This window comes from Mastigoproctus giganteus, chromosome 12 (assembly GCF_048544385.1).
Source record: "Mastigoproctus giganteus isolate SK-2022 chromosome 12, ASM4854438v1, whole genome shotgun sequence".
NCBI lineage: Eukaryota > Metazoa > Arthropoda > Arachnida > Uropygi > Thelyphonidae > Mastigoproctus > Mastigoproctus giganteus.
In genome coordinates, this window is record NC_143586.1 from 37297414 (window position 1) to 37309744 (window position 12331).

Here is a 12331-nt window from a genome sequence, read left to right on the forward strand (position 1 = left end):
TTTTTTATTTCCACTTCCTTAATTTGGATGTTCAATCCTTTTTCCATGACAACTGTTTCAGTTTCTCTAAATTCCTCTCTTCCTTCATTCAATAGCTGTTCATAATAATTGACCCATTCCTCCAGCTCTATCATTTTCAGTCTAGCATTTTGCTTATGAGGTTTCCTTAAACGCTTCAATACTCTACATACCTCTGCAGATCTTGTACATCCTAGTTTGCTGTTCACCTCGGCACAGGCTCTACCCCAGGACTTGTTCTTTGCTTTGATGACTTCCGCTTTCACTTCCTTAATTTTTTCTTTATATATTTTTCTATGAACTTCACTTTTTGAGCTTAGTCATCTTTGGTATGCTTCCTTTTTCTCCTTTATTAATTCCTTAATTTCCATGTTCAGCCAATCATTTTGTTTCATCTTTTAAGATTTTCCTATTGCCTCTCCAGCAATTTTATTTACTGTTTCCTTTAGGTATTCATATATATCTTTTGCACTCTCCCCATAGGTTTCATCTAATTCTTGGTCTAATTTACATTGATACAAGTTCTTAGTGCTCTCATCTTTTAGTGAGTCCACACTGAATCTTTTGGTGTCAAGTTGTTAGCTCCTCTCAAGGTCTTTCTTCCTTTTCTCCTTCCTTTTTCGGGCACATCCATGGGAATGACAATGTAGCGTTCACCAAAAAGTGATCAGAGTCACAATATGCTCCTCTCTGGGCCTTATTTAAGCAAAATTGTGGTTTGTTGTTTAGTAATCACATAATCAATTATTGATTTTAATCCTTTTGTTTCTTGGAACCACATGAACTTATGAATGTCTCTATGTTGGAAGAAGGGTTAACTACAAGACTAAATCTCTAAAGTAGTTGGTAAGGAAGGTTGAGATTCATTAATCAGCTGATTACTCTCACTCACTCACTTCTTTGGATGTGGATAAAAAATTTTTTTATGGTGCACATATATGTAAATACTGGGATTTTCATGATAAAGTAAGGGAGAATTAATATTAAAGATGAGCAAAGATGGACATATCTTTGGCTGTAAACTTAGTCTATACTCTGGAGAATAAGTGTACATTTATGGAGTGAACTTACATATGAATTGTAGCAAATTACCCAATATAAAACAATATTTTTCCAACAGGTCTATTAAGACAGAGAAAAATAAAATGCCACTGAGAAATCAAGATATACAGGTCAATCTGGGAGTTAGCATGGATGACATAACAAATCTTCCTAAGACCCAAATATAAAATATAATGAAAATCTATCCACTGGGAAATAAGCTAAATGGGAACCATTCAAGGAAGTAATCTTGGAAGCTACTGGGTTTTTGTTCCAACTAAGAAATACTTTTCTAGGTTTAGACACAAATGGATGTCATATGAACTAATGAGATTTGTTTGTTTGTTATTTGGTTTTTAGGAGCATTAGCAATTAAGGCCATGTTGCTAGGGGGATATGTGGTGGTCATTCCCTGACCTTTCTGCATCCTCCGTATTTGGTGGTCACGGGCTTGAACCCTGGTCTAATCAAGAAGCATGTGCTACGCACTGCTGCTCCTGCCCACCTGGCTACGGAGGCGCCCCAATGAGACTTGTGGCAGAGAAGAAAAATGCATGGGATGCATATAAATTATCAGGCAACCCAGAAACTTATGGTAGAACAAGCTAGTCTTATGCAAGTGAAGGCAGATTATGAAAAATCTTTGGCAAAGGATGCAAAGAAAAACAGCAAAGACATTTTTACTTATATAAACTCTAAAAGGAAGAGGATGAATCAGATTGGACCACTTGATATCAATGGTTTCAATGTAGATGATCATTCTCAGTAGCTGCCAAACTAAATGACTATTTTGCATTCACACATAAGGAGTTATTCAAGGAGGAAAAGGACAGATGTTTATCAAACTCTAACAGGGAGTTAAATGATTTTGTAATAACTGGGAGCAAAGTGGAGGAGAAATTTTTGAAGCTAAACATAAGGAAGGCACCTGGAGTAGGTGGGATCTATCCAGTTATATTAAAGGTGACAAAGGAAGTAAGCAAACCCTTAGCCATAATTATGAGAGCATCCTTGGACTCAGGGAGAGTCCCCACGAAGATGTACAAATGTACATCTCTGTGGGGACACAAGTGACCCCACAGATCACTTGACACAAGTAATTACAGACCTGTTAGTTTGACTTCCGTTCCAGGGAAAATAATGGCGTCACTGGTTAAAGAAGCATTGCAGGATCATCTAGACAAGACAGCAATAATAATTCAGATAGCATGAGTTTGTTAAGTGGAGGTCTTGTCTGACCAATTTGATATGATGGTCAAAAAGGAACTGAATGCAAAAAATAATTTTGATATCATATACTTGAATTTCAAGAAAGCTTTTGATATCGTTGCACATGGAAGACTACAGTAAAAATTGGAGCAGTATGGCATTAAGGGCAAGTTGCTACAATGGATAAAAGGATGGTTGAGTGGAAGAAGAAGACAGAGTGGTAATCAATGGATACTGCTCTTCGTGGACTAATGTTATTATGGAGTCCATCAGGGTTTGGTGTTTTGTGCTCATTGTTTTGTATATTTATCAATAATATTGAAGGGTTTTTGCTTGATATAAAGGTATATCAAGCTTAATGTCAAAGTTTGCAGATGATACAAAGATTAGCAGGTTTGTTAATAACAGTAATGACAATATGCTGCCACAACAGGATCTGGAATAGTTTGGCAGATGGGCTGAGAAGTGGCAACTGAAGTTTAACATTGACAAATGCAAAGTACTGCATATGGGTAGCAGTAACCCCAGAGAAATGTACCAACTAGGTGGTGTTACACTCAAGGTAGTGGAGAATGAAAGAGACATGGGGGGGGGGTATTGTGCAGTCAGATATGAAGTTTTCAGAGCAGTGCAGACAGGCTACAAGAGCAGGTCATTGGGTCTTCTCAATAATATATAGGAACTTTGCTAGCAGGGATAAGGAGGTGATTATCCCTTTGTATAAAGCAATGGTCAGGCCACACCTTCAGTACTGCATACAGGTCTGGAGGCCTCATTTTAGGAAGGATGTAAAGCTGCTGAAACGAGTAGAGAAAAGGGCCAACCCTTTCTAACATATCAAGAGATGTTTTCATATGGATTCAGATCTCAGAAAATTAGACAGCAGGAGTAGATGTGGGAAAGCTGATAGTCCCTGAAACTATTCAGATACAATTTTTGCATTGTAGATAGTTGTGTTGCTGTATGGAAACAAGCCATCACATTTGGGTAAATGTGAAGTACTGGAGTGAAGTTGGTCCAATACCACAGAAAGATATTTATTGAAGGTAACCAGCAAAATGTACCCAATACTATGATATCACGCTTCCAGCTGCCTTAGTGATGGACACAACAGACTGAATGCACAGCTTCATGAGGTTTATACCATACTTTCACCTAGCAAGGTGAAAGTATGGTATTTACACATTTTTCACCTGGTGCAAAAATGTGTAAATTGAGACTCTTTCACTGTTCCACAGTTCAGTCTTGTTAATGGCAGCACTACTCTAGTCAAATTTTTCAATTTTTAACAGAAAGCAGTGACTTTTTGTAGAGGCACACAACTACCAAATCTCATATTCTGGGACCATATAGTTTCAGTTGGAAATAGGTCTTTTTTGCCTAAATTGAATTTTTCAGTCATTTGCTGCACCCTGGACCTTCTATTCCAACAAAATTTGCTTCAAATTTTAGCAGTACTGGCATTCTTATGCATTTTTTTCTTCTAGAGCTGCATTTTCCTTCTGTCTTAAACTCACTGTATACTTCTGAAATGGTTGCTTTCAACAGGTCAGTAATTTCCTTTGTTTTCTCAATTGTCTTCTCATCTCTTCTAAACATGCTCGAACAATAACACCATTCTGAAAATCTGAATAATCACCTGTCTTCCCCATGACTGAGCCAACTAAGAAACCCAGGAAAGCATACAATATTAATTTAATACCAAGGAGCTCGTGTTCATACCACGTGACAATTTACATTTGTATACGGAATTTTTAATAATCTATTGAGATCAAGTGCAAATGGTTTTTGATTTTCTGGCCAGTGTGTGTGTGTGTGTGTGTACACAATAAGATTAATCAATTAATTTTATATTTTATAAGATTTGTATGGGGAAGAGACCTGGACACTTTGAAAAGAAGAAGGGAAAAGACTGGGCTTTTGAAACATGGTACTGAAGATATATGCTAAAAATAAAATGGACAGACAGAAAAACAAATGATGAAGTTCAGGAAGAGATCAGTGAGCCAATAACCCTCATTAAGACATTAAGAATCAAAAAAGAAAGATGGATTGGACATTTATTAAGATATGAAAGCTTAACAAAAAGAATTTTAGAGGGAATGATAGAAGGGAGAGAACAAGAGGAAGGCCAAGGGAAAGCTATATTAAACAACTAAACGAAAATATATGAACAAATTCTTGCCAAGAGATAAAGATGAAGGCAAACAACAGAAAAGAATGGAAGGAATTGCTGCTAAGCTTCTAGTCATAAGAGCAAGGCCACTTAAGAAGAAAATATTTCTTACCCCAGTTCTCATATACCTTTTATGCTACTCTTTTGTTCATACATTTTTCATAATTTATTTATATACATATATATATTCTTAAACACATATATATATACAGTAAACCCTCGATTTAACGGACTGGACAAATAATAATACTACAATGTACATATTAATCTCAACCATATTATTTTTTTTAGATTATACAAAACTTCAGTGTTATTATTAATTAAAAATTAATAATAATTACTTATTTCCATTATTGTTTTGATAATTACCTACTTTTATTTTTATAATCAATTCAGGAAATTGTTTTTTTTTTCTTTCTGAAAATGTGTTCAAATAGCTGTTTTCCCAGATTACAGATAAGAGCAGACAGTGACTTGTGAGCCGAACGTGACTCGGAACACTAAACTGCAGGTTTACTGACTCACTTTGTTTCGGTCTCAGTCTGCCTCATTGATAGCTCTAAATGTGGTTCTACAGAGGGGAGTAGAAAACACATGAAAGTTGTGCAAGATAAAAGTTTAGAAGAAGCTGCATATAAGTGGTATGTTCAACAGAGATCTAGTGGTGTTAATGTACGAAGTTTTGAGTTGAAATCTGCATGTGAAACTCTTGGAAAACATATGGGACTTAATGTTAAGGCAAGTGATGGGTGGCTGTGGCATTTTAGAAAAAGGCATGGCATTGTGAACAAGAAAACCTGTGGTGAATTTTTAAGTGAGACACTTCATAAGTTGAGCCATTTAGAAAATTTATAAATGAACTTATTAAATCTGAAGGCCTTATTTTATCACAGGTTTACAATGTCGATGAAACTGGCCTGTTCTATCATGCTGTTCCTGAAAATATGCTGGCCTACAAACATGAACACAGCACACCTGGTTGCAAGTTAAGTAAGAAGCAAATTTCTGCTTTACTTTGTGCAAATGCTGATGGCCTACATCAGCTGAAGCCCATGGTGGTAGGGAAATCAAAGAAACCACACACTCTTGAAGACATTATGAATCAGTTGCCTGTTATTTACACCAGCTCAAAGAATGAGTGGTTTACTTCAGGGATATTTTCTGACTGGTTCTTCAACCACTTTGTCCCTGATGTGAGGCACTTACAGACAGCTGTTCTGAAAATTTCCCCAATAATGTAAAGGCATTGTTGTTTCTTGATAATGCCCTGCTCATCCTAGTGCTGAGAAGTTAGTTAGTAAGGATGGCAGAATTAAATGTCTTTTTTTGCCTCCTAACACAACTTCAGTTATTCAGCCAATGGAACACGGAATAATTGCAGCCTGCAAGAGGCTGTATAAGAAGAACTTTTTGGAAGAAGTAATGGTTGTGTTGGAGGATGAAGAAGATGCAGAAGAAGACACAAGAGGAGCTAGGACACTTTAGAATCTATGAGCCAACAACATTAAGTCTACGCTCTTTAACTTTGCAGCTGCTTGGAAGGAGATGAAGACTACGACTTTGGCAAATGGTTGGAAGAAGTTGTTGTACAATATTAAACTGGATTTGGATTTTAAAGGATTTGAGGCAAATGGCTTTCAGTGCACCCTTGTAAATGCTGGCAACCGTGAAACAACTGAAGATGATGTTCTGAAATGACTTGAAAATGATGAAGGTGACCCTGGCTACCAAGTCCTCAATGAAGAAGAAACTGTGGATGACATTTAATATGGCAAGGCAGGGGAAGAAGAAGACATTGAGAAAGAGCAAATTACACGGGCATGGCCTACACTGTCTGAAATGAGAAATCTCATAGACATCGCCATTGACTACATAGGGACATCTTCTGACCCTGAAATTGTCCCTTACTATGAACATTTTCGGTAGTTAAGGGCAATCGTTATTAATGAAACAACATCAGAGTGGCAAACAACTGAAGCTAGACACTTTCTTTAAGCATCTAGCTTCACCGACTCCCACTCCTATTTCATCTCCAACTGCTTGTATATCTCAACCATCTATAAGCAAACAGATGATACCAGTGCCTCCATTTGTGAACATTTCAGAAGAATCTGAAGCTGAGGATTCCCCTTCACCTCTACATACTGAATAACGACTACTGTACTACTATCACTATTGTCACGGCAAAATATTCTTCAACTACACTGTCAAAAAGGTGAGTAAATATTACATATTCTTTATTATAATTTAATAATTTTATATTGTACAGTACTGTATATTGTATTAAAGCTTTTTTTTTTTACATTAAGAACAATAAAAATGCCCCCCAGGTTACATCCGATTTAACGGAATTTCAGCATTAACGGCCACCCTTCTCCCCTATTAGTCCGTTAAATTGAGGGTTTACTGTATACATATAAATAAACAAATACAGGAATTGGAAAAACATGGAAATTTCCATGTTTTCCGTGGTTCCAATTCTTGTTTTGTTAGCTCGTTACCCATTCTCTTTCTCACAATCTACCAATTTATATATCCATTATGGTCTTTTGGTTCATTCTGCTAAAAATTGCAGTGTCTCTGGTCCATAAACCATTTAAATGTATTGCAATATTCCTCTTCAACCTCTTATAAATACAATATATATATATATATATATATATATATATATATATATATTAAACAAACACTTCAGTTAGATTTATATACATGATGTTTATAAATGGTGGGAACACTTTCAGTGATTTATTGCACAAAGAGTAGGACAGATATCAGTGTCATATACATACCTTGTGAAAGAGAAAATGTCAAAGTTTTTTTTACATCACAACTTGACAACGATTGAATGTGGGATCCACGTGTGACACAGCAAATGTCCACATGGTAATCGAACTCTTGACATACCCTGTCCAGCATATCCTGTGTGACTGTGGTGGTAGCTTCTTCAATTCTCTGTTTTAGTTCCTGGACATCACATGGCAAAGGTGATATAAAAACACGATCCTTTATGTAGCCCCCACAAGAAGAAATCACATGGAGTTAAGTCCAGTGATCTCAGTAGCCATTTCAAGAAACATTCGTCCCTTTCTCCAGCACGTCCGATCCAGTGCTGGAGAAAGCTTGTGTAGCTCAGTGTTAAGGTAGGCCTGAACATCATTATGAAAGTGGGAAGGGGGTCCCATCTTGCTAGTAAATAAAGTCATCACTATCTTCCTGAACTTGAGGCATAACAACCATTGCCAAAGCATATCAAGGTAGGACCAGCCCAGTTACAGTGCCCTTGGCAAAGAAGAAAGGTCCGTAAAGTTTTTGGCGTGACAAGGCGCAGAAAACATTCATCTTCAGCGAATCAAGCTCATATTCAATTATCCCTTCAGGTTTATGGGCGCCCCAGATTCGCAAATTGTGTCAGTTGACCTGCCCATTGGTATGAAATGTGGCCTCATCGCTAAACACTATGCGATTAAAGAAGTCGTCATGTACTTCTATCAGTGCTTGCAGTTCACAACAAAATTGGAGATTCTTCTCTTTGACGTCCTTTAACATATGCACCAACTGCAACTTATACAGCTTCATAGAAAGTTTTTTAGGAAGAACCTTTCATACTGTCAGGGCTGGCATTTGAGCTCATGTGATGCTCTCCGCACTGATTTATCGAGGCTCCTTGTGAATGTCTCTCACTCGTTCCACATTATGAACAGTAACACTAGGCTGGCCACTGCTCTTTCCCAAACACAAGCAACCCATGTTTACAAATTACTTATGCCACTTGTAAATAGCCTTTCTGGTTGGTGGCTCTTTATCGTAAACACTTTGAAATTTCCTTTGAATGTCTGTTACACACTTGTCCTTATCAAACAGTAGCACACAAAATGGCTTCTCGGGATTGGAAGAAACTATCTTTCAACAAGACTATGCATGTGGTACAGGTACGATAGGTGACGCCAACTGGCGGTGAATGATGGAACTACATGACTCAGCAGTAACAACTGGGAAACTTTCATGTTTTCTCTTTCACATAGTATAAATAAGTACAGTAAACCCCGCTATTCGCGGGGGTTACAGTCCTGAGAAATGCCGCGAATACCGAAAACACGAATACTGAGTTATGGCTCCCATAGTAATAAAGGGGTTCCGTTCCAAAGTATGAAATATATAAGAAAAACTAGTCTAAAATTTTGTCTATGTATGCATTATATGTACCTTCATAATATGACTATGTACATATTGAAATGCAAGCATATGGCATCGAAATGAAAATAAGAAACAATTTAATATTAAATGTAATATTTATTAGAAATTTCAAACAAATCTTTCAAACCAGTGCCATTGCTAGCTAAAAAACTTATCCTGCCAGTTCTATCACCAGTTTTGCTAAAGTGTTGATAAAGGAGTTTTGCCTTTTCACGAATGATGAGTGAACATTTTCAATAATTTATTGCACATGGAGTAAGAGAGATACCATTTACAGTAAACCCCCCCCTTAAGGGAATTTTATTTTCAGTTCGGTCTTCTATCCACAGATTTAAAGCCTCTTCCATTTTTTAAAATTGAACATCACGAGTTACAGAGCAAATTTTTGAAGCAATTAGCGCGTTTTCATGGACACTACAGGGGATTTTTTCTTCCGATTTCTTGATTGATCGTACCGTTGACTCATTGATTTTATGATGTTTTGCCACTGAGGAGACATTTTCACCATTAGAAATTTTGTCTAATAACTCAATTTTATTTGCTAATGTCATCACCTTCTTTGATATTTTCACATTTCCCTTGTTATTCGTAGCCATATTTTTGTACGGGTTAGAAAGAACTTGTCCACAATAAAGTCACTTTCTTCCGTTAACACACTCGAAAAAGTCTGTTTTACACTGCAAAATGGTAGATTTATCACTTTTGTAAGCATATCAATTTATAAATTGATAAATTTATAAGCATATAAATTAAAAACAAATGACGAAACCTTCCATGACAAGCGCATAACACATACTGAACAAGGATTAGCGAGAAACATCCACGCTCGTGATTTTGTCACCCCTCTCTCCCCCACCCACTGAGTGCTGTTTTGACCGGGAAAGATAATTTTAGCCATGCCCATGGTTCTTTATGGCAGAAAATGTTTACGTCGCTTTAAAATTCACATTTTTTTAGGTTTCATTTTATATTAAATCAGCAACCACGAATAGGGGGGGGTTTACTGTAAATGGTATCTCTCTTACTCCATGTGCAATAAATTATTGAAAATGTTCCCACCATTTATAGACACCCTGTATATTAAATGAAGAATAAAAGGTCAACATGTTTATAATAATCCACAATAATCAAACTTCAGCCTGCCTTATAACAACAATGACAAGACACACATGCACAACACATATAACTTACACATATGACTGTATTACATAAATACAATCCCTGGAATCACTTAATCTATGTTGGTCACATGGGATCTTTTTTATTCCTTTTCTATTTTACTGACTTTCACTCAAAAACTGTTCTCTTTGCTTTGAAAAGCTCATAATGGTTTACTAAGGTAGTTTTTTGCAATTTTATCTATTAGAAATTTAAGAAGACTCTCCTGGATAGGATGAAAAGAGTGCTACAATGTACAATAGTTGGCAATATCTTTTATATGATTTCACACAACAAACAGGTTAATAATAATAATAAGTAACAATAATTATCACAACTGTATTTTATATTTATATGCCCAAAGCTTAATGGATGAGAAAAGCAAACTGATACTTGCCTTCATGATAAGAAAGAGTGACTTGGTGTCATCTTCACAAGACAGCATTATGTGTGCTACAGTAAATATCAGTTTTTGAAATTAGAGAAATATTATTTACTTAGAAATACATATGATAAATAGACATTAGGAAAATGATCCAACTATTCGTTACTAAAATGATCCAAGTTAATGAAATTTATGATCTCTCCGGAAATTAACATTTACATTTCTGAATAACTAATCTTCTTGCATACAAGATAAATGAATGCATTTTGAATAACTATATCTCTAAAATAAAATAAATAAATAAATAAAAGAAATCCATTGTGGTTGAACACTGTTTTCATTTCAAGAGGATATCATTCTAGCAACCATTGTCTTAAGTTTTAAAAGGCAAATACCTCCCCATTCCTCAGCACATATAGGTAACCATTGCAAGTCTTATTACATATACTGTTTCGAAGTATTTGGATATAATCCTAGTGTGATGAAACATATAATTATTCAGTAAGACAGCCAGAACAGTGACAAAAAACACTTCATTACTGGCAATACCAGACGTTCATGATAAAATCCACAGAAATTACCACGCTACTCATCAACACTCATGACCATCTCAAGAATCAACTATGCATGGTTGTAACAATAAGAAACTAATTTGCTGTAAGAGTTCATATAGCATCTACTCTGTAGAGTACAGATCCCAAAGTTCTTAGGAGTGTACAAATTGATGGTGGACTGATAAAGGTAAATGTCAAGACTACTAAGATCATGTGGCAACAATATATTGAATCTACAGACTGTACCTGAAAAGAGAAAAGAGTTACTGGGGATGAAGAAATCCTGTGATTCTGCCTGATAATAGTTACACCCTCATTAGCATTAGCAAAGGAACATGATGCAAGAAAGCAAGCTTATATAGCATCAGCAAAAAAAATAAATAAATGAAAAAATCCGCACCCTTCTCATTTCACCCATCCACTCGCTCCAAATGTTTGTCTAGTTCTGCCTTGAATCTCTTTAAGCTATCAACTTCTACTACAACAAATGGAAGTTTGTTCCAGCAATCAACCACCCACTGGCTAAAAGACAAACTTCCGCACATCTATCTTACAACTGTCTTACCTCAATTTGAATTTATGCCCTCTCAGGCAATTAATCTGGGCAAGAAGAAGAAGAAGAATCCCATCAGCATTGAGCATGCTCAAACCATTCAAGGCATTATATACCTCAATCAGATCCCCCCGCAGGTGCCTAGTCTCCAGACACCGTAATTTGCAAAACTTAAGCCTTTCTTCGTAAGAGCAACCTTTGTTCCATTCACTAATCTTGTTGCCCTTCTCTGTGTTCATTCCAACAGCTCTACATCCTTCTTAAAATGAAGCCTCCACACCTGTATACAGTATTAAGGTATGGCCTGACCATTGCCTTATACAAGGAGATAATCACCTCCTTATCCCTGTTAGAAAAATTCCTGTATATCATTGACAAGACACCATGAGCTACTCTTGCAGACCATCTGCACTGCTCAGAAAACTTCCTGTATATCATTGACAAGACACCATGAGCTACTCTTGCAGACTATCTGCACTGCTCAGAAAACTTCATATCTGCCTGCACAATTACTCCCAGGTCCTTTTCACTCTCTACCACTGTCAGTGTAGTACCACACAGTTAATACGTTACACTGGGATTACTGCTTCCCATATGCAGTACTTTACATTTGTCAATGTTAAACTTCAGTTGCCACCTCTCAGCCCACCTGCTCAACTTTTCTAGATCCGGTTGCAGCAGCGTACTGTCATTAACAACCCTGCTGACCTTCGTATCGTCTGCAAACTTGGAAATTAAGCCTGATATACCATCATCAATATCCTTAATAAATACAGAAAACAACAATGGACCCAACACTGAACCCTACGGAACTCCACTAATAACATTAGTTCACGAAAAGCAGTGTCCATTGATTACCACTCTCTGTCTTCTCCCACTCAACCATCCCTTTATCCAGAGCAGCAATTTGCCTCCAATGCCACACTGCTCCAATTTGTGCAGCTGTCTTCCATGTGCAACAGTATCAAAAGCCTTTCTAAGATCAAAATATATAATATCAAAATTATTCTTTGCATCCAGTTCCTTTGTGACCAAATCATAGT

The 12331-nt window shown here is 36.6% G+C and overlaps 1 protein-coding gene across 1 annotated transcript in view; it reads right to left on the reverse strand.

Annotated features, from left to right (window-relative positions):
- Positions 1 to 12331, reverse strand: part of LOC150076901 (proteasome activator complex subunit 4-like) — a 514513-nt gene that overhangs the window by 261039 nt on the left and 241143 nt on the right. The window contains exon 23 of the mRNA XM_090386346.1: positions 10194 to 10249. Coding sequence (XP_090242472.1) covers positions 10194 to 10249 — 56 coding nt within the window. The remainder of the gene's footprint in view (positions 1 to 10193; positions 10250 to 12331) is intronic.